This window comes from Trematomus bernacchii, unplaced genomic scaffold (genome assembly GCF_902827165.1).
Source record: "Trematomus bernacchii unplaced genomic scaffold, fTreBer1.1, whole genome shotgun sequence".
Taxonomy (NCBI): Eukaryota; Metazoa; Chordata; class Actinopteri; order Perciformes; family Nototheniidae; genus Trematomus; species Trematomus bernacchii.
The window spans coordinates 14229813-14253655 of record NW_022987739.1 but is presented as its reverse complement, the minus strand read 5'-3'; the positions used below and the strand labels follow the sequence as shown (position 1 = coordinate 14253655).

The 23843-nt window shown below is 40.6% G+C and overlaps 1 protein-coding gene across 1 annotated transcript; it reads right to left on the bottom strand.

Moving 5' to 3' along the window:
• Window positions 1-3922: 3922 nt before the first annotated feature.
• Window positions 3923-22016, bottom strand: mllt1a (MLLT1 super elongation complex subunit a). Its single transcript, XM_034147265.1, has 13 exons — window positions 21895-22016; window positions 16333-16513; window positions 15799-15881; window positions 13897-14040; window positions 12768-12893; window positions 11202-11517; window positions 10789-11084; window positions 8933-9023; window positions 8715-8826; window positions 7016-7115; window positions 6403-6471; window positions 5772-5843; window positions 3923-5206 (listed from the first exon to the last, which is right to left on the bottom strand). The coding sequence occupies exons 1-13, from the start codon at window positions 21904-21906 to the stop codon at window positions 5078-5080; spliced, it is 1731 nt and encodes a 576-aa protein (XP_034003156.1). The 5' UTR covers window positions 21907-22016; the 3' UTR covers window positions 3923-5077.
• Between the last annotated feature and the right edge of the window lie 1827 nt (window positions 22017-23843).

The following is a 23843-nucleotide window of genomic DNA, read 5'->3' as shown; positions in this document are numbered from 1 at the left end:
AACCTTTATAAATACAGGCAACCCTGTGCCCCTGTCACAGACACATCATGACGACCACTGACACAGGAAACATCCCGTCTGCACATGCCCCCTCCCACACCCCCTCCACATATTTGCAAAAAAAAAAAGTCCTCCACCTTTAAAGATCCACACAGTAGATATTCTACCTTCGCTGTATTATACATGTATTATATATAATATTGTCTCAGCTGAAATGATGCCGCACTCCCACAGACCTGCACAGAGTTGCTGAGTGAGAGAGACCTGAAGGGTTTCGCTTCCCCTTTTTCTTTATTTATACCCTCAGTGTTGCCCAACATAGAACTCTTCCGGAACATGTACTGATCATAAATGTTACCATTTCTAGAAGTGTCTGAGACAAAAGGAGTCTCTATGGCTTGGCGGAAAGTTCCTAAAAACTACTCCACCCATGAGCCTCTTTGCCATGGAGAAGGAGCCAATCAGAAGCACACGCCATATTTGCCAAATGTATGTATTAGATACCACACAATGTATAGTGAACAGAGTTAAACAGCAGAATGTAGAATCGAGGAATGTGACAGATTTGAAACTTGGTGATTACATGATTCTTGCCTCAATGCTCCTTGGGAGTTGTAGTTAATCAACCAGATATGTCCCAAAGTGTTCATGATTTTAGACTAAATGACTGAATCGGAAGAGTTCAATGCTAAAACAAAGCAACACTGTGCGGTAAAAGTGAAAGGCAGAGCAAAACAGAGCTCCCCCCACTTCACAACACTATTGTTTCCTATGATGTGTTTCTTCAGGCTTCAAGTTATCATAACATAACTACATTAGGTGACCGTTTCTGGTAAAAACAATGAATGAGTTGACAGGACATGAGGCAGAAAAAATACATTTTCAGTTCCCTGAACCAAAGTGTTTTTACTCCTCTTGTCCATGTTCTGGTTCAGTTTTTCCTACTGGAAGAAGAGGTGATAAAGTTGAGCTCATCCAGCAAAAGTTTTCCTACACCTGTTTCTTGGTGTTCAGCTGTCATCAGAATCGTGACACACAAAAACATACCGGAGACTTCCCCCATAACGTTTGACGCCTAAAATAGATCCAACAGGCATGTTTGGTTGTGAATAATAGTGACAAATCATGCCAAATTAAAGACAATTAAATAAGAAACAAACGAAAAAAGGTTGGCAAATGAAAAAAAGAATCAATTCATATCGTATTGCATGTAAATATTGTATAAAATCCTTAAAAATACAGTTCAGGTAACTACGTAAGTACTGAAGTCATCACAGCCAAAAGTGCAGAGGTCCATAAATAAAACATTGACTGTGGGCAGACAGTGGGGCTTCTCTCGAGTCCCCACGTTACCTCCCCTTCTCAACCACCGCAGGGGACTGAAAGAGTGCCCGGTCAAAGGTCAGAGTTCATGAACGAGGACTTTAAAGTTCCCACATCGATGCACAGAGGAGAGGACAGGAAGGTCGCTTTTTAAAATCTCTCCCGTCGCTGACAAACACACTCGCAGATGCAAACGCACTCACACAAGTTGCAAAGTTCATTCTCAGTAATTACGGCCTCACGGAAGTTCAGTTGTCAGAGGCACACCTAGAGAAAAGGAGAGTGGAGCCGGGGAAGAAGTGAGGGCAGGGGGGTTACTGCAGGGCACATAAGGCGGCAGGAATCCAGGTTATTTTTCCATTTTTGAGACATTTTCTGTGTTCAGACGGCGTTTACAGTAAGGGAGTGTGTGCATGATGAGCCAGGCAGGCAACAGAAAAAGAGAGAGAAGTATTAAAGCTATCGAAGCGTCAGAATAAAAACTCTGTCGGCAAGGAGAAAACAGAGGAGGGGAGGGAGGGAATCCCTCAGTGAAGGTTTGTACCACAGTGTGTGTGTATGTGTGTGTGTAGGAAGCCTAAAGGGGCCACAGGAACTAACACACCAGGGGCCTGAATCAAGAAGCAAGTTCACCTCATTGGCTTTCTTTGGGTGTTTTCTGGCTTCACAAAAACACTGGGGATCCTGGAAACCGGTCTCAAAAAGCTGGCTCTGTTCACCCACATTATGTGTAACAACAAGTCAGTATTTTAGCACAAACTGTGGAGATCTCTTTTTTGGAAATGTTGTCAGTGCAGTAGCAAAAAGTTATATTCAGTGAGTTAAAAAAAAAATACAAAAATGTACAGTAAATGTAACAATATTTACATATATAACATTATTAGTAAAGAATAATGCTCAAATAATGCAATAATCAACTACTAAAAGTAATAGACCATGGCTAAAAGTGGGCATTCTTTTATTGGCTTTATTCTCTTTGATTTATCAACTCTATTATTAACATGTTCAAGAGTGATAAGAAATTGATGATGGTCATTTGTGCTTCAGTGTTTGTCGATGAAAAACTAATTTATAAGTAACACTGTCTGATGCAAAAAGCTGAAGAGTACTATGACATTTATCTCAAATGATTGCTCATGATTCTACGGCCACAGTAAATCAAGGAGTTGGCTGTCAGCTGTATATTTGAAGAGGTTAAACATATGGATACCTGAAACTTGGATCCTGTCAGTGCAAATTGAGTTTAAATTGTTTGAAATCAGTGCACGAGATATATTAAAATCTACGTATCCACAGCAACTAAACTAAATATGTAAAAGATGATCTCACCAGTTTTACTTCCTTTGGAAAGCGTCCGCCACATAGGTGTGATAACGATGTGTCATAAAAGACTCAACATAAGTTCATAGTCTTCTAGAAGATAATTTTCCATTTGTGAATACAATTTGTTCAAATGAAGATACCATTAGGGAGTTTTTCTCTTGACTAGTGATCAGGGTCCATTTAAACTAATTTGTGTTTGTGCTAGTCATACCTTAAATGTCTTCTTTAGTTAGCATATAAAGCTAAGTGAGTTTACTGATGAGTAAACATGTTGCTTTGTATTACTAATCGTTTACAGTGAGCCAGCTTTGTGAGACTGTCAGCTTGGTTAAAGTTATCAGCCAGAACTCTGAACTTACTTCATGTTTCAGGCCTCTGAGATATCCATTTCAGATATTTAGGGAAAGAAAACACAAGGAGGGTTTTCTTTAGCTTATGTTTCTGCCTCCACACCCTTTGTGAATGCTCGTCAAGTTCCTGGTAACTTAGTATCAAACACTTCACCCGTCGTTCTAATTCTTCCAACAGCTTGAAGAGGGAACCCCGACCCTATTCAACGACAACCGTCTCACAAAACACACGACAAAGCTGAAGCAACCGTTACTAGAGCTAATGAATGTGATCAACTACCACGCAGACCTCTTCAAAACACTGAACCTAATCTCACAAAGCAGGAAGATGAAAACATGAAGACCGCCATCAGGGAGATATAGCAGTCAGTGCTAAAAGGACAACAGCCTATAAAGACACTGGAGAAGGAGAAGCAGGGATGGAAGCCGTTAAGACAATACTGGATTTTCAGGCATCCCTTTTAACACTTGTTTCCCCGAGGGGGGTATTTGGGGCGGGGGGGTTTCAATCTGTGTGACCATGGCTAACAGAGCGCACACCCCCCCTCACACGGCAAGTCGCAGAAAAAGGCACTAGAGTGGGGCTGTTGCTAGCCGTAGAAAAGTAAAAGCGATATACATTCATAGCTCACAGGTTATCTTAACCGCAGTCTGGGAATAAATACACAAAACGCACTTGTAGAAAAATAAAATGTAAAAAGGCGTGGCCCCTATTAATTTGTTTCTTATTTTTGGATTCTGGGAGACAAGTATGGCTACTTTTTCACGGCTTTTTAAACCCCCTTCCCACCCTCCCCTACCCACCACTTAGAAGGCAATTCAGGAGTGATCCTCCACTGCTCTGGCCGCGAGCAGTCGAGCCCTTTCATGCACGCCAATATGAGAAACAGGGAGGAGGGATGAGGTGAGGGGGCTTCAGAGGGAGGAGGGGGGGGGGGGGGGGGGGGGGCATTGGTAGGAGGTCAAGGCTCAGCTTTCAGTGTGAGGAAGTAGAGGAGAAACTCAACAGAACATGTGTTCAGACAACAGAAACCTCATGCAGGAAAGACTCACACACAGCACACGTCTCAGTGTTATGTGTACAGTGATAGGAACACAGAGACAAATTCTGGGTACCAATTTAGTTTAACCCCCCCTTTACGATTTATAATAACTGCAAAGAATTAAAAGGTTTATAACGCCCTGCAATGTGGTTATAAGCAGCATTTAAAGTGTTCATTAAGAAACAGTAGCTGTCAAGTGTTTGTATTTTTCTATAGTGCTCATTCATTATTAGTTAAAAACAAAATACAAAAGTTATAGTTTACTTACCTATATCTGCTTTCAACTACAATATAGTATTTATTCATAATTTATATACTTTTTAAAAAAACTTATCGGGTGGGGAGGGTTAAAGTAAAAGATGACCTGAATGTGTGTTTGTTTGGCCTGGTGTGAAAGCGGCAAACTGACTGTTGTTTGTGCTCAAGCTTCCCAAAAAGAGAGAAGTCGGTACCACAAAGACAATATCTCCTCCTAACCCTCAGCAGCGATCGAATGCACGCACACACACGCACGCACACACACACACACTGCACAGTCAACACACACGACTTAAAGAGTATGTGGAGAGAGAAATGAGCTCCAGCTGACGGCAGGGGGAAGGGGACTGAAGTGTTCTGCCGAGTAAGGAGTGTGCGTGTGAAGGGGGAGGAAGAGGAGGAGGAGTAGGGGAAGTATTGGGTTTGCAGAGGCGGGAGTGCAGGAGGGTGCAGGAGGGGGTGTGGGGTGCATACCACAGCTTTGCACAGGCTCAGTAATATAGAGTAGTTGATATCCTGACTGTAGACGGAGTTCAGCCGCTCCGCTCCTCCTCCTCCTCCTTCAGTTCCCCCCCCCCCCAGCGTCACGTGAAGGCGGTGTGTCTTCATGTGTGCTTGTGTTTGTTCGCGTGTTTCTGTTTGTGTGGTAGTTGTTCGGTGGTTCAGTCAGGCCTGTGAAACAGCTGCGACGTGATGTGGTTGCTCCTCCTCTCCTTAAAAAGAGGAGATGGTGGCACGTCTACCTCCGCCGCCTCCATCCACACCAGTTCCCACTTCCTGTCACGTGGCCGTCGCCTCCAGGTAGCTCTGTAGTTTGCGGACGGTGGTCTCGTCCAGTGAAAAGAGGTCAAAGTCAAAGGTGGTGTTGGTCACGTTGAAGTGGCCCGTCTCCTCGATCAGGTTCACAATCTGAGAGCAGAAAGTGATCAGTTATCATTAATAACCTTCAAATAAGCTGATCATTCAGATCATTGCTGAAAATAACTCAACAACATATTAAAGTTCAGAACTTTAAAAACCTTTCTAAAGAAAGCAATGAAATGCTTGTTTCACGGTCATCATAACAGTCTGATTGAAATCAGAAGGGACATAGAACATTTCTTATTTTGATATCATTTTTAAGCTAATGTATTTCACGTGGCCTGGACCCGGAAAAGGTGACAAAATAAAATAGACAAATGGATAAACCAAATAAAAATGATAGATTGATTAAAGTTGAAAGTCCCGCAAGGAGACAACATATATACATACAATGTTCTCCACTTTTCAAAAATGCATTTTGTATTTATTCCTATTATATTGGATAAGTAGTTCCAATGCAATTTCTAGAACTTGACTTATTAAGTATGGCATGATGTTTATCCTGTGATGGACAGCATGATGTTTATCCTGTGATGGACAGCATGATGTTTATCCTGTGATGGACAGCATGATGTTTATCCTGTGATGGACAGCATGAAGTTCAGACACACACCTGCTGCAGGACGTTCCGCTCCCTTAAAGCCATCAGTCTGCGGTGGAGGTCCACCAGCTCTTCCGTGTACGCCTGCAGAGTGAGCATGCTCAGAGTCAAACAGGAGCTAAAGAGGTCACAGCTTTTCATTCTTGATTGAAATGTAAACCTCTGTACGAGCATTACTGTAGATACAGTAACAATATAGGTGGAAAAACTGATGATAAAGTCAAATGAAAAAGAGTCCAGATTGAGGTGTGAATTTAAAGTTAAAATTGTCAAAAGCACTAAAGACTTGTTATTTTCTTTTGTTTACTATAAAGAAGGCATCCTTTGAAATCAATCAGTATGGGATTTAAACTTTTCTTATGTCTCAACAAAATGAATTGAAACGTTTTAATGCGTAAAGACCGATATAGGATCGGTTTACCAGATTTAAAATCATCACTTCATGAATAATCTCGCTACAAAGAGGAAAAGCGATTTCTAGGCTAGGGTTCATAGGCCAGAGTCTGTTTGCACATCTGGATCAATTCACTGTCCAATACTCCATCTTGAATTCATTATGCACTCGCTGAATGTGGCAGAACACTGCATGTATGTGTATGTGAGGTAAAGTGTAAAAAAAAAAAGTTGTATTTACCCTTCCTACCTTGTCGTATCCCTTCTTCAACACCTTTTCTGAACGAAACGATGAATCTGGACTCTTTCTGCCTGAAACCTGCAGACAGGAGCAAGAAAAAAAGAGAAAGAGGAGGAGAGGAATTATAGAAAGAGAGGGGATACAAAGAAGAGAGACAGAGGAAGTGATGTGAGCTATGAGACACATCACAGAGCTGGAACACTTACGAGAGATAAAGCAGTAAGTGGAAGCCTGAGGCTGTCAAGAGGGTTACAAATAAACCATTTAATGAAATTCAGTAGTCAGACGTCTACATCTTAATTAAGCCTGAGACTGTTCTTTTGATATTGTTGATTTTTAAATACAATATCAGAATAGAAGACTCACAAAATCCTACTTTGCTTGTCTTAGCATTTGTATTTTTAGCATTTCTTTAGCATTTTTCTTTTAGCATTTTTTGCATTTTCACCTTTGTAAAGATTGATTAAGGAAATGTAACACAATTTGCCATCATTTTAGATTAATTAATTCAATTTTAATAGATAAGTAGGAACCCTGTCTGGAGTTCCTTTTCTACTCTAACAATTTCCGTCCCTGTCATCACATCAATGAAATCAGGGAGTAAATGAAGTGTGTGACTCACTTTGTTGTTGGAGGAGCTGTGTTTCTGGGGGGGCCGGGCGGAGTCTCGACTGGGGCTGTGCGAGCCGTCACTGCTGTCACTCTCACTGTCCAGGCTGAGTCTGACAGGGGTCAGGGGTCAGAGGTCAATCACACATAGACAGAGAAGACAGACATAACACAACTCATGTTTCTTAACTTGCTGCAAATATGGAGCCTGATATCATTCAGTCAAGGAGACACAACAGACATCTACAAGAGTAAACAACACTGAGGAGACAAAACACTGAATTAGGGACAGTGAGTTCACTGGGGAAGGTTCCTCTATCAAAATATGTCAGATTATGTGAAAAGATTCAATTAAATTGTAGTGAAGGGTTGAAAGGTTTAGAAAAAAGATATGCATTTAAGCAGTCATACTAATTTCATGTAGCGAAACGATACATTGTAATCATAATGCTGGAAACAAGATGAAAGTGTAGACCAGGGCTATTCAATTGGCGGCCCGCGGGCCAAATCCGGCCCCAGGGTGATATTTACTGGCCCTTTGAGTATAATTTTAAAAAGTAATAAATTTTTTTTTTTAAGATTCTTTTTTTTTTTTTTTTTTGTGCCATTGTGCCTTTATTCCAGAGAGGGTGTTACATTGAGAGATAGAGGGGTAGACAATGCCTGAAAACTTCGACGGGCTCGGGTTTCGAACCCACCTACTATACTGTAGTGACAACTCCTGTCATTGATTGCATCTCTGCGTGAATGATTAGATCATTTCACCTAAATGAAATCAAATGAAACATGTAGGCCTACTGAGTTCTGAACTTGCCATTTAGATCTATAAAGGCCTTGGGGCTATGTTGTTTGATTGAATTAAACACAATATATGCACTCCACTATGCTGTTGTAGTATTTACTGTATCTGAAGCTCTTAAATATGATTGCTCATATTTCAAGCCATCTTTTTCCCGGCCCCTTGCTTTGGATCATTTTCATCAACCGGCCCCCATTCCAAACTAATTGAATAGCCCTGGTGTAGACCCATCGCAGACCTCTTATCAGGAGCGCGGTTACATCTGTGTTATTTTTTCATCATCTAAGACAGGGGTGTCAAACTCAAATACACTGTGGGCCAAAATTAAAAAATCGGTACTAGTCGAGGGCCGAACTGGTTCAATGTTTATTGCAGAACTTATTGAAATGAACTTATTGCACATATTAAACCTGGAACTAACAAAGCTTAAATGATTGCCTATAAAAACAACATTAAACATTAAATAATCAGTTGCATTCATTTCTTATGGCTCTATCTGCAGCTTTTCCCCGAGTCATTTCTTATGATTACATTTTCCCACAGGCCAACAACAGCTTCAAAAAAACACTTTCCCTCAAAGAAAAACCCAAACATGCCCTGTTGTTGTGAGAGAAAAAGTGCAGAAGGAAACATTGAAACTCAGTGTGCTGCTCTGTGATGCTAGTTCAAGCCAGATACTTGGCATCTCATCTCGGGTGCAAGTTCATCAATGTTTGGGGTCAGGCTCTGAGCTGAGGAAACCCTCAGGATTGAGTGAAGGTGTGCGTGCAATATACCGGCGGGCCAGATCTAATAGTGATTAGAAATTATCCTGCGGGCCGAAATTAAATCCACCAAGGGCCTGATTTGGCCCCCGGGCCTTGAGTTTGACATGTGTGATCTAAGATGTCATGGGACTTTTTAAGAGACTGACCGTGAGTCACGGTTGGGGGGGTTGGTCTTGATGGGCGTCTCCTCCTCTGAGCTGCTGTCGTCATCATCTGACTCTTCTGACTGGATCTCCTCTACCATCGATCGCAGGGGGCCTGGGAGAGAAATACAGTTGTGTTATAGAACACATCTACAACCTACTTTGACATGCCCAGATTAATGCTAATCTCTGCTGTGAATCAAAGGGAATGAACTTCCTACCTTGCCCTTGTTTCTGTCCCGGCTCAAAGTCAGAATCTGAGCTGGAGTCGGAACTCGAACTGGAGTTGGAAGGACTGGAAGGGGCCGACTGCTGTAAGAGGAGGAGAAGAAGAAATGATGAGAGGGATAACAAGTGAGGAAAGTAATTGACAGAATAGGTAAAAAAGTTGATGGGCTCAAAAAGGTAAATGTGCTGAACAAATCCTGACTACAGGTGATTATTTTTGACATCAGGGGCCTCATTTATAAAGGGATATACGCTCAAAAAATGGCGTACGCCAGTTTCTACGCAATGTTTGCGATTTATAAAATGCTAACTTGACGAGAAAATGTGCGGTCCTCCACGCAAACTCTAACCCATGCGTACGCACTAAGCACAACAACGGGAGAGACGAGAAACTGCGACACCGTTGGCAGAAGGAAGAATGGAGAGAAATATGTGGAAATAATACCATAAATAAAATGTTACCTCTCATTTATCAAATATGAAGAATTCATTTTCGAACATTGATTAAAGCCAATCTTAAAATGATTAAACAAACGCCTGTTTGAGACTCCTCAGTGCACACAAAAACATAACTTGGAGAAATAAATAAATACGGATATGTTATTTAAAACCACCTCGAATATGTTGTGTTAATGTTATGAAATGTTTTCTCATAAATGATGCGGTAAGCAGGAGGACAGAATTACGTCTAAACTGACGCCGTTCAGCATTTCTATAGGTTGTAGATACGAGCATGGTTTTATATACTATCACGTTTAATCGTGTTTTATGCCGTTTGCCAAGACTTGATAAGTCGCTCGTAAAACACAGGAGGTATGGAAACTAAGAACACCATAGGCTATGTGGTAAATTGTACAGCTAATATAACACAACACACTTCGGACCACTTATTTATTTATTTTGGTGACGATCCGACCTCCATGCTGCTACTCTGGTTCAAACTGCATCCACCAAACAATGATTTATCTCGACCTCCCCAAAATAACCAAAATCTGACACGGTGTGAGATGTCTTTTTTAGCTGTTCTGTCGTCATTTCCTGCGATCTTCTTCATGCAGTCAGTCAAAATGAATGAATGAATGGGCATTTATTTGACTATTTATAGGCACATATGGACATCGGGAAAGAGTGGTCTGTAAATCGTTGGATAATTTTTTTTAAACTAAATAAACTACCCAGTATGAACATTTGTATAGCCCTTATTAAAAACATTCGGTCCTCAAGTTGTAAAATGTGCTAATAACGTTATTCCGAGTTATTTTCCTTGCATTATGAACGCGCATTTGAGAGTGGGAGCTCGGGGGGCGGGGCTTAAGGGGCGCATGCTCTGTGAGCGCACATACGGGTACTTCTGCTCTGAAAGCCAGGCATGACGGGTAATCTGTGACGTTTCGCTCTCTCAAAAGTTGGGCCATTTTGTCCTCATGCGCCAATGAGCAGCTCTCAAAGGAAATAACGAGATCCCGCCTCCCACGCTGTATCCAGTTCTTATTATACATCCATGGTACGCACTTCCCTCGCCGGTACGCAATGTTTTGAGAATCGGAAAATGTCGGAACATTTCTGTACAAAATGTTTTGCTTTGTACTACGTAAGCAACCTTCCCACGTGAATCCTACGCAAGGCGTTATAAATGAGGCCCCTGGAGTGTTGTCATTTTCAATTATGGCATTTAATTAGCTCCAATCTCAAAACACTTTCATGCCTCTCAAGGAAATGATTAGCTAGATTCTTAATCAATCAACTGACACAATATTTAATGGCCAAATACATTGCCTCGTTCAAATGTTCTCTTTTGGGAGCGTTAGCCGACTAACAGTCTGAAATATTTAGCTCCTGTGAGGCTGACCTCTGATTTCGACGACGCTTCGTCCTCTGAATTAGACTCTTCAGATTCTGGAACTTTCTTGGGCTCCTTCGGTTCCTGTGTGTCATTTTTGCCTTTGGGCCAGCGACCTTTTTCCTTTGGGGGTTTCTTCTCTGCGTACGGCTGACTGGCTGCCGACGAGGAGGAGACTCGGGGAGAGGTTCCTGTGAAGGCCCCGCTGGTCGGCCCCTTCGGCCCCTCTGAGCTGCCCTTCTTCTTCTTCGCACTGGGTTTGGGAGACTCCACAGTAGAGGGTCGTTTCCCCGGGGCTTTAGACTCTGAGGAGCCTCCACCGCCTCCTCCGCCTCCTCCACCGCCGCCTCCTCCACCAACGACGACTCCTCCACCAACGACTCCTCCACCACCAACGACGACTCCTCCTCCACCACCACTACCACCCCCTCCACTCCCCGCCCCCCCTCCTTTAGGGGACATGCCCTCCATCTTTGAATCCTTCAGGGTGAGTTTAGGCTCTTTGAAGGCAGCCTTGGGTAGGACCTTAACTTCTTCTTTTACTTTGATATCTGACGGCTTTTTAGAAGACGAGGAAGAGGAAGGGTCTCGGCCACTCTTGCTGCTCCCGTCTCGATCGCTCTCCCCTTTCGGCGTGGCTTTGCTCTCAGAGTCTTTTCGGGGCCGTTCACGGTGCTCCTTGGTCAGTTTGTGCGGTTTGGGTCCTTTGCTGCTGCCACTCCCCTCTTTGCTGGGCTCCTAGAGAGAGATAAGCAGCGTCATCAACAACGGATAATTACACACTCAGCTAAAGGCCTCACAAAATAGGCAGAAACTGGCTCAGCTGCACATCAAAGTCAGGCCAATCTGCTTATTATTAATTATCTCAAGTAATTTGTCTTAAAAACAGCTTATTAAATGATCTTCACTGTGCAATAAGAAGACTAAGATGCTACAGCTGAGACTGTACTTTGGCACAGTTGTGTTTTGAGCTAAATGCTAAAGTAAGCATGCTAACATGATGATGTTTGACAGGTTTAATGCTTACCATGTTCAAAATCATAGTTTAGTCTGTTAACAAGCTAACGTTTGCTAATTTGCAAAAAAACAAAAGGCTGAAGTCAGAGGATCATTAAAGTCAGTAGGATTAATTATTTGGTAACCATTAATTTCTTTACCAAATGTCCTGGAAATCCTTTCAATAGTTGTTGAGATATTTTTAGCCTGGGACCAAACTTGTAGACCAACTCAAGGCCCTCATTTTAGATTTAGTGAATTCAAGGCCCTTTATGAACGCTGGTTGTAGACTCAATACAGACCAGAGCACATTTTTAGAGGTGGCTGTCATGACCTTTTCTGTAATCAGCAGATGGACACAGCTGGACGACACCAAGTCCAAGCCAAAGCTTGACGTACACCCACTCATGGTAAAATTAAAATGTGGACTGAAGAAACATGCATTTCTATGTCAAAATGGGGCATTTAGTTTACACGATTACGTTTTGTCATAAGCACAACCTAAAGTAATTTACCAATGTGGGTCCTAACATTTTGTAAATGACCCAAAAGATTGTGTCAAGAAAGAAGATCACATCTTCAATACACTAAAACGAATACACTAAAACAACTATACAAAGCTACGAATAAAATACGAAGGGCAATTGAATTTCATCAGATCATAAGACCCGCCCACTGTTCACTGGTCTGTGAAAGGTTCAGACCAAAACTGTGTCAGGAGTGGAAAATGTAACAGGATCAGTTTCCTCTTTTTTTCTGATATCTCCCGTCTCCTAGCAGATAAGTTCTCTGAGTAATTCTGCGTACAGAGATGGTTATGATAAGAAGACGCAGTCTCTCTGATCTCAAGACCAGTTCAATGCTTTTGTCAATGTTCATTTAGACATTTGGCCGTTTATCTTTCAATATATGTCATATGGCAGTTTGGCTTAAGTTCTCCCCAAAAAAGAGAAAGCTGATAATGTTAGGGAACTAATTAAGATATTACCAACCTTTGACACATGAGAGTTCTTGGTCTTCTTGGGGTCTGAGAAGGCAGAGAGAGGGATGGTGGGCAGCATGGGGTAGTCAGGACTGGGCCGGGACACAGCTTCAGCCCCCTCTGGAACCACCATTACCTGGAGATAAAGAGACAAGAGTTATGGAGCTGTACTATTGTATATACACCGTCAACTCTCATGTAGTGTCAGGGAGCCTATAATAATAAAATCCTATAATTGTGGTCAGAAAACATACTTCAAAAGGAAACAGAGAATCCTGCACACTGTCCATCACTTGTACTCTTGTTAATAACATTTTAGTCATCAGATCATCATAAAGCAAAATGTATAAACACCAACATTACCGATCTGTCACTAAGACTTTATGGTGTGCAAAATCTTTTTTGAAATTGTGACTGGCTTTGAGATAAACGGACTGCAACTTAAATCAATTCACCTTTGGATTCAATTTTGGAATTTTTCAGAAACGTTATCAAATACTGTTGTTCTCAATTGAAAAGACAAGGTGTGTCTTGTGGTGGTTTACTTACACTCTGATTCCTTACAAGTAGTTACATTAACAGAATCTCTGCGGGACTCAACAAGTGAAATTTAGGATTGACACATCCTAAATATGATGAGTAACCAGTAGGGAGACAAAGGCCTATAACATTATTTTCTCATGATAAACTATTTATTAAATTATTACGGACAAGTTATAGAAAATGTATTGATGTATTAAGTATTTAAATACAATAAATTACGTTTTTGTTTAAGTTGACGCTGGTTTGTGACAATGTTTGCTACCCGTCTAATAGAGGGTTTAAAAGCCCTCTACATGCAGAATTGAATGTCGCAACACTCCTACTTTTAGTGTTTGTTTAATGCATAACATCTCCCAACAACCTGCAATTGCTAACCAAAACGTTTCAAAACTAACATTACCATTAGGCAGGCAGGAGAAGAAAATGCTGAAATGCTTTCCATGCCTGCAGAAACCGTACATTGAGGATAAAGCGGCGGCTTCACAACTCATGATGAAATACATCACGTGGAACTGTAGTACTATTAACAAGAATAGGGTTTGCTATTGACTCTAGTCACTCATTAAGCCATCAGTCAAGTGTACCAGCAGCCTCACCCCTCCAGCTTTGATCAGCTTTCTCCTGAATTCTTTGGTGGGGTTGTTGAAGGTGAGCTTCTCACAGCGCAGGTGGTTGACGGGTGGGTTGCCTTCCAAGTTGAGAAATAGGTCGTAGTTGAAACACACCTTTTTTGGCTCCTCCTGAAGTAAGACAACAGTATAACAAGACATGTTACAGTGTTTCCCCTAGGTTTACTGCTTTGGGGGGGGGGCTGTGGATTATTGTTATTGATTAATGCATCAGTGTTTAGGGTCAAAAACACTAAACTCACAACTTAAAATGAAAGCGTTTAGTTTATTTAATAAAAGAGCACATGTTCAATGTGAAAAGTGACAGTAGATATAGATTAGTTGCAATTTGGTAAAATAAAAAATAAAATTATAGTTTTTTTTTTTTTTTTTTTTTTAAACACCTTGAATTTCAGGGAGCCCCGCGCCCCTCCAAGACAATGGTAGGGGAAACACTGTGTTATTAACCCACTCTGGCAGCCAGTGTGACACAAACTAATGTTGTGTTTGTCTTTCTGCATTAAACTGATCCATTTCATAACAAAAGATAAAGGCTGAATGAATTAACTATCACCCAGGAAGTCAATAAAACAGACGGACGTAGCTGGAGCCGGCGTGCTGATAAGAATCAACTAACATTCCTGAGAAACGCTGGAGAGAAGTCGGCAATTACAGCTGCAGAAAAGGCATCGAAACATGCTTGAGAAACAAAAACGTCTTAATTAAATCAGATGGATTAATGGCTGCTGATATTAACTTCTCTAGTCTTTTAAGTATTACCTTGATCTTTTTACAGACTTGTCCAATGTGTATTAGCACGTAGGAGGAGGATGTTTCGTTCTTGGCTGCAGTCCAGGGGTTTAATATTATAAAGACCTGCATGAGACAGGTCCACTAATGTGCGCATTTCTCTTAAGCACCATCCTTATCTTATAATGAGAGTAAAGTGGGTCTTTCTTTCTTTCATCATTCATTTTAATGGCTCATGGAGACTTAAAGGTGCCGGCATAATAGTATGTGGTTGTTTTATTTCCCTCACTTAAAGAGAGAAATGCTCCTCTCATAAAAGTTTAACCAACACAATGGTGCTCTTTGATTGGCTAAGTGCATGTATAATAACTGCTACAGGACAGTGTGTTAGTGCGGCCCTCCAGAATCAAGCCATTCACAAAACAAATGGTCCAAGAAGGATTTTAGACCATCGCTGCACAGCACTTATACAATCTACATGCACTTAAAGTAATCAGATTATTCTAGCCTTTGGACAATAACCTGATTTCAGAATCATCATGTAAAAAGGAACAACCAGTTTTCTTTAACCAAGTTAACGAGTTAACCTGGTTAACATGACTGGATTCCAGCATATAACAGGCAGTCTATGCTCAACCTTCTTCAGTTTGTAAATGTTTCAGTGCACTTCACAAGTACTACATCCATAATAATGGCAGACTCCATCATGTACCACCCACAACATGTATAAATCAATGTACAAATTAGGGATGCCAGTGATTATTCGTTACAGTCTCCATAATCGAAAATTATTTTTAAAATTCGATTTTATTTATATATTTTTTTATTATTATTTATGTTTTTCTTTTTTTTCTGGCTTAGTTTCAACCAAAATATAGACTAATGCTAATAATAGTAATAGTATTAATAATTGTAAATGGCCAGTTTGTTTTTACTGTAAACTTGGAGGAGGCCAGAATAATCGATTAATATTCGCCAGGGCTGTCCGATTTTCGAATTTGATCATGGTCAGTTTCTGGCATCCCTAGTACAAATACAAACCATATTAAACTCATTTAACTTATCCTTTCTTATATATTTTGTAAATATATGCAAAGACAGTCACTACACAGATTACTATCAGTGTCCAGTCTATCTCACCTTGTTCTTGAAGTAAACCTCAATAGGCATGAGGAAGCCTGCGTAGCCCGACTCCTCCACTTTGTACGGCGGCTCCTTGCATACTGCAGACAGACACATGCATGCCAACGGCAGTAATTCGATTACTCACATTTCATTTATCAATAGACTGAGCTCTAATAACTGAATTAATTAATAAAAGTCTCTCTCTAAAATGAAAACAAGTTAAGTCACATTAATTTGAGAACAACAGTCTTGGCAAACAATAAACTACCATGAATTCAATGTGAGGAATAATAACCTGAAGATTGAAAACAGAACCTTTTTTCATAATTATTATGATAATGAAAATGCTGTCCACTTCGCCCAGTTTAAGATTTTGTTTACTTAAACACAAAACCCTGTGAAACATACAAATAAATCATTAATTGGATCTAACTTGCTTAGGGATTTACAGGATGGACAGTGAAGACACATTTATAAAAAAAGCTAGAAATAACAAAGACAAGAAATATGATATTTTTTTCCCGGCTATGTGATATCCACTAGTCTCACCTCTCTTGGGTTTGGGGAAGCTCTCGTGGAGGCGGAACACGACCTTCTCTACAAAGTGCTGGATGTCGCCGGTTTCTGGCCCTCGGACAAACACCATCCAGTCGTGGGTGAAGCCTTCTGATGTCACCTTCTTCCTCAGCTGGGCTCTGTGGCCCAACTCCAGCTTCACCTGCACCGTGCACTGAAAAGAGACAAATACAAACAGAGTCAAATACTGTTTACTACTACACTGGACCTGTAGACGTAGGAAAATATATACAAGCAGACAATGTACACAGGCAAAATTCTTCAGATCAAGAAGCTGATTGAAATGATGAAAAAATAAGCAAACGGCAGGAAATTTCAAATAAATTGTCAAATAGAAATAATAAATGCCTTGAGGTTTTCTTCCTCTGGTGAGTGTTTCAACTGCAAGTAGATTCCTGTTTCCTCATCTTAGAAAAATATATAACTTAAAGGTAGGGTAGGTAAGTTTGAGAAACCGGCTCGAGATCGCTAGAATTTGAAAATACACAACCGGAGAAAATCTGCTACTTCCTTACAGAGCCCCTCCTCCAACACACACGAACGCGCACATGACCAATGAGGGCACGAGATAAGTTTGTGCACAGATGGAAGGCTGACAGGCAGGTAGGCCATCCAGTTATTTTAGCCGGGCCGGCTAAAATGATTGGTCGTGCTTTTTACAGTACTACGGCTTCCACAGATGACATTTTTTTATGGATTTGTTGTCAAAGCACTTAAGATATTCATTGCTATCGGGATGTTAAGAGCATTCCATGGAATATAACAAAAAGTGCTCGAGCCGGTTTCTCAAACTTACCTACCCTAGCTTTAACTGGTCTGAGGTTTATATGTCAAATAAATGCAACCCCAATATTTGAAATAATGTATTATTATGCAGATTATTTTTTCTGACATTTCACAGAGAAGACAATCAGAAAATAATCACTTTGTCCAAAAAGTAAGTAGGTCAAACGATTGAAGTAAAAATAATTTCATATTCATTGCTTAATTGATCAGTTAATTCAGCTTTAGGAAATATCTAGATTTCTTGTTTTTTTCCGCAAGTTAATTAAACATTTAAACCTCTTTTGCTTTCTTTTTTTAAGTCATTTGAGATTGTTTTAATTTAAGATATTACTAACCTTAACACAATGCAATCAAGTAAATGATCGGCAGATTAATCAAAGAAGAAAATATTTTTTATCCCAGCTTTCTGCTACCGAGTGCTCTATAGTGCCTAAAAGACATTAGCTGAGGTTTCTTCAGAAATAATCAAAGCATGGCACGTATTGAGATGAAACCAAGAGGCCATTATTTATTAGTTTCTGATTCCGCCTTGAACAAAAAACCTCTTAATCTCTATTTTGGAGTGTGTGGACTCTCTTCTAAAGAGAGCAAAACTGAACACTTGTTCTGGACAAACACAAAGCTGGACGGTGTCGGGACGCTCCCTGAGGAACCACAGCAGCGATAAGCTGCCCGGCCGACTCATCTCAAAAGGTTTGTGCAGAAGAGGGGCACATTTTTGGGCTCTCTCTGCCAAGAACAATGACAGCGATGGGACCAAGCTAATGACACCCGAGCTGCTGTGACTGGGTGATTGGCATGGCAAGTGAAGAGGCTATGGAGATGGGAGTGTAGAAGGGAACAAGGAGGTAGGGGGGGATACGAGAGGGGACAGAAAGGCACTTTATGTCCAGGGGAGGACTGAAGAATGTGGGGATTTGGCCCCGGCACAGAGCAGTTTGTGAGCTGGGACTGAGTGGGGGGATTAGATGGGACAGGATTGAGATGAGCTAGTCTGGCACTCCCTGGCTAACTCTCTCTCTCTCTCTCTCTCTCTCTCTCTCACACACACACACAAACACACACCCCTCCCCTGCCTGGCACTCTGCCCAGTCATTCTGTGGCAGTAATGCCCTTAAACTCCAGACTCCACCACACCCACAAAAGCAAACCCGGAGACCCTTCAATCATCAACAACCCCCACCCACCCCGGACAAATCTGTGAAATCATAACGGTGATAATGACAACACAAAAATCAGGAAGATAATGAGCCAAACAGGAAGACGGTGACTATGTAAGAAAAAAAAGGGAACAATAAATTGTAAGCATGGCGGGTAAAACAGACATTTTCAGAATAATCAAAAAATGAAGAGACCAGGAGGGATTATGAGGCTGAGAATATTGGAACTGAATTGATAAAATAATTAGTTGATAAACAGAATAAATAATCAGGAACAATAAGCATAACATTTAATAATTGTCATCAACTTGAAATCATCCTAATGGGACTTCCTGGGCTTCTTACTTAAAGGGGACCTATCATGCAAAATGCACTTTGTGATGTCTTTTATACATAAATATGTGTCCCCGGTGCGTCGGGGAACTCGCGCAGCGTCAGAAAATAAAACCCTCTCTCTTTTCCTCCGTACCCAAATCTTTTAAAAACAGGGGTACAACGAGCGGATACAGATTTGCTGCCGATCTGACGTCAAATCGGCGGCGGACCCACAGAAAGTTGCTATCAGAAACAATGCCTGACGTGTTTTGGACGTAATCTCGTCTTTGTTTACATTAGCAAGCCTCGCTAACACTCAGAGCTAACCTGTACTGAAGAGCACATGTGTTTAAAAAGCAGGAAATAAAAAAAGAACTCATCTTGTGATATACCCGCAAGAGAAAAAGCATTTGAGCTCCATACTGTTTCAGAAATAATCTTTGATGTGGTTTAAAACAGGATGGCGTTTTATCACAGCAGAATTTAACTTTATCTCCGGTAGAATTCTGATCAGGCATTAGCTCCGCCTCCTCTTATTTTTCTTCTTCAAGCTAAGGACCCAAAATCCGCGTTTCTCTAACAGGGCTGCAAAAGAGGGGTATGAGCAGTATGAGGCATGGCTACAATGGGTGAACTGTTTGGTATTTTAAGCAAAAAACTTCAGACATGTTTTGTATAGGTATGGCCCTACAATATATTTTTTCCAATATAGCATAATTGGTCCACTTTAATATAGAGCAAATTATTAATGTGTTCATCAAGAAAAGTATTGCTAGATAGATCAGCTCTGTTGATACTTTTTTTTTAAATAACAAAAACTCCCAGTAGTTCCATACCTTTTTTGTGATGCGTTTAGCGCACAAGTTGATATTTCGATGGCAAAAAAGCAATATATTGTGAAGCCCTATTGATAAAGACATTTGCAGAATGAATTCAAATATGTTTGAAAATATTAGGACCATTTTCTAAATACTGCTGATTAAAGTTTCTAACAACAAGCAACAACAACCTTGAGCGACATGTAATCACCAAGCAGCACACTGTCAGAAGATATGAAACATCAGTGACCTACATCTCAAAAACCTACTTGCTGCAATATTTATTTAGCTTTCCTCTATCAGAGGCAACGACACCACTCAACAAAAAGTCACTAACATTGATATGGAGCATGCATCTCTCTTTCTCCTACACAGAGCTCCGGTTGAAGGGAATTTAGGGAAATACACATTTTGGCAGACACACTGGCTCCCATGAAAACAATGAACTCCCAGCTGACATGTAAATAATACCCCTCGTGACCATGTTAATCTGTTTCAGCTAATAAACGATTACAATAAAAAGTCAGAAAGTTTCCCTCAGAGGACACACATGCAAACAAACAATCACAACAACGGCTGTTCTTTGATGAAGCTGCAGGTTCCAGCTTAATCCTTCATCATCACATCAAACCTCACTCCTAAAAGAGATGAAACAGCTACTCGATTGGAAAATGGTCAATCCCAGAGAGCAACAGGGAGTCACATATAGCCTATCTGCTGCTCCCAAGGAAAACAAGCGAGTATTGGAAAAAGGGTGTGTGAGTGAATGTGTGGGGATTACAAAAAGCTGCATGACCTCTCCGCCTGTCATCTCAACGCAGTGTTTATAAATGCAGATATCAATGATTTAATAGCGAAGATCTTCGGATTTTTACATAAAGTCATGACCCTGCTTCACACGCATTTAGCACTTTAGCTGTGTCATGCTGTAATGTGCATAATTTAATTAAATGCAACATTTACAGACTGAACTTGACTCTCGCTCTTGACTCTGCATTTGATTGACTTAACTGCAGGTTAGTTGTCCTATCTATAACTAATGCAGTAAAAAAATGACCCTGCAATATAATTGTATCATTGTTAAAGTGCTCAGTTAGTAGAAACACCTTTTAATACAAATCAATACAATACTAACGTCAGGCTCTAAAATGACCATAAAGTTAAATCAACACCTCACTAAAACAGGTTAAAACCAATAAAACTGTATAACCGTTATTGCTTTTAGCTATATGTACCAATAAACAATGAAACTGTATATATATATACATGATACAAATTAAATATTATGCAAATGTGTCACATGATACAAAGAGAAATTCACCACAGCAGTACAACTACACCATTCTTACAACTTGTAGCAGAAGACTTGAACACGCTCAGATCTAGTTAAAACTTCAAAGGGGCCAAAGCTGAATGGTGACTAGCTCCAAGAAAGTAGCTGAGCCACTGTCCATCCGTGTGTGTGTGTGTGTGTGTGTGTGTGTGTGTGTGTGTGTGTGTGTGTGTGGGTGTGTGTGTGTGTGTGTGTGTCCTAACCTTCTGAAAGATAGTCCTGAATAACCTCAGGCGTTTAGAGAGTGGCCTATTTTAAAGAAATATCTCCCTCACAGTTTGCAATTTGGTTTACCCACTTTTCTGTTTGCTGCAAAATAAATGATGTCGTTTTTTTTAGGATGACATCAATCTTAACTGTGCAAGTTTAAACATGCATGCAATAGTATTACAGTGAAAGAAGCAGACCACTGAGACCTTAAAATTATGTTTTACTCTTTGCTTTGTAATCATGGGTGGTCATCATGACTGCACACAGATCAGCTTTTCCACCATGCTGCATGCATCTACAATCAAGAATGTGGGAAACATTAACCAACTGTTGGCAAATAATGCAATGATAAAACATTAGTTGCATAGTCGTCGCTGGCTTTATTAACCTTGCATGTGAGGCTCCAGGCCGCTGGCAGTGGAGACACCACCCCGCCTCTCAGACCAACCTGGAGAGACAAATCTTTTCCCCGGCGCCTTCTAGCGGCTCCTTAGCCTTTAGCCAACGGCCGACACTCTTCTGATAGGTAGACTAGCTTAGCTTAGCTACAACAAAACCTCGACTCACATTGCTCTGCATGCTGCTTAACACTGTGCATGAGTGTTTAAAAACACAGCAGGGCAGAATAAACCCCAGGTGTAAATCTCTTTGTGTGCCTGGTTGTGGCTACAGCTATGCAGCGGTGGTGAATGGTGTGGTAGACTGAAGCTAGCTAGCGGTAAATACCGATGTATGAGTGGCCAGCTAGCATAGCTCCAGAGCCAAACAACTACGAGTTCATTAGCAGCAGGAGCATTTTTTTCTTCTGGCTAGCAGCACAGAGGATTCATTCCTGCCCTGCCAGCAAACAGCCTGCTGCCGTTTCCTCCGTGAAAAGTTCAGATTCCACAAGGAGACACAAAAGCCACTGTACCTGGTTCTCCATGTTTCTCTGGCCTCAGTGATTGTTGTATTTATTTACAGCGGCGTTTGTGGAGCGTCTCCCCAGCCTCTGCTCCTCATTGTGTGTCAATCCAGCCCAGAAGCGGAAGGCAGACGGCTCCCCTCCCCTTCCAGACGGCTGCTGGCAGGCAACCAAAACAGAAAGCTCTCTCAGCCAATCAGGGAGCGGGAAATTGAAGCACTCTTGAAAGAGACCAATGACTACACTCGGGAGGCGGGGCAGCCGTTGAGCTGCAAATACAATTAAAGCATTTTCTGCTGGTTTTCTCGAGTGACAGCGAGCCTGTCCCAATGGCTACGGCTCTGTTTCAATTGTAAAATGCACATGATGCTAATTGATTAATCGGGGTTCGATTACATGGCTTTGACATTTTAGCTATTGCTATTAGTCTGGCAAATGCAAAATCAATATAATTATCAAAGACGCTTATAACTTACTCATACAACTTTATTCCTTTTTTGTACAATGTGAATATTCTGGGATTGCACCTCATAGATATGTTTGCACTATGGCCTACTATGCATTGCAGTTCATATGTTCATAAATAATAAGTATACTTTTTTAATGGGAAAATATATACAATTGTCTTAAAAGTTCACAATGTATCATTGATCTCCAGCCAATGCTGTTCTTATAAAATCATAATGCTCATTACTACACAATTATAGTATTCAATTGCAAGTTTCAGATACTTGACTGAAGTTTTTTACATTTAATGCAATGTTGTACTCAACTGAATTTCAGAGGGAGACTCAAAGTCTTCCATGTTTGAATAGCTTTATTTATCAATTATATTTAAATTAGTTGCAGCAAGTGGTTTTCTTGTTTTTTGCAAACTATTTGACTGTATTTTGAATGCAGGCCCTTTTTGTGGTTTTAGACCTTGCCTTGATCATCTACATACTATTTTCATGACTGGGCAAAAGTACATATTTGAATTTCAGTGTAAGTAAAACCATGCACATTTCTGTATGTGTATTTAATGTTTACCAGCGATACATGGAAACCTGCTGGAGAAGCTAAATTTTTGTGCCCTAAAAGTAATATTTCTTGTACACAAATAAAAACAATTGCCATTTATTGCATCATGCATTGTGTGCATCCTTGAGTTAACTTTTTTCTTAAAGTTGGTATCTCTAAATTCATTTATTATGGCTTTATGATGTCTGTTTAAAAAATGTGTAATCTTAATCAGGGAGCGAGGGTCCATTGCAATCAGGTCTCTGTGGTGCTCAGACTTTGATGTGAGATTATCAGGCCTCAGCTATGGGACAGAAGGTCATCGCTCTCTCCTGCTTCTTCTTCTTCCCCTGCGGCTCAAATGTGAGTTAAAGAAATCCCACCTTGCCGTCAGACACCAGGGTGTCCCACCGCTGGTATTGAGATATCAACCTCTAAATCCTCCTTTTCAAAATGTAAGAGATGGAGAAATACAAAATAAAGCCATGTCCCACAGGTTTCACACACATAACAGTTTTATTGTAAGTATTCATAAAAATGGTTATCAACAAGTCCAACTTGTGTAATGTGTAAATCCATGCAAATCATGATCAACCAAGATCTCCCAAAATTGCATCCTGTGACTTTCAAAGCCTTCATTAAAACTCAAATATTGTGCACATAACATATCAATGAAGTAATACATATAGTGGTTCCCAACCTTTGAGAAAAACAAAACTGAGAAAAATGTCAGACTAAGACTTTGAGCTAAATCCTTTATCAGTGCTCTTAATTTATTTTTATTTAACCAGATAAAAGCATTGAGATAAAATCTCATTTTCAATGCTGACCTGGCCAAGAAGCAGCAACGTTACACATAACACATAACACAAACGTATAAAATACAGAGAACATAACTAAGAAAACAAAAGACGAAAAAGCAGTCACTACATTGTGCACATTAGGACAGTAAGAAAGGT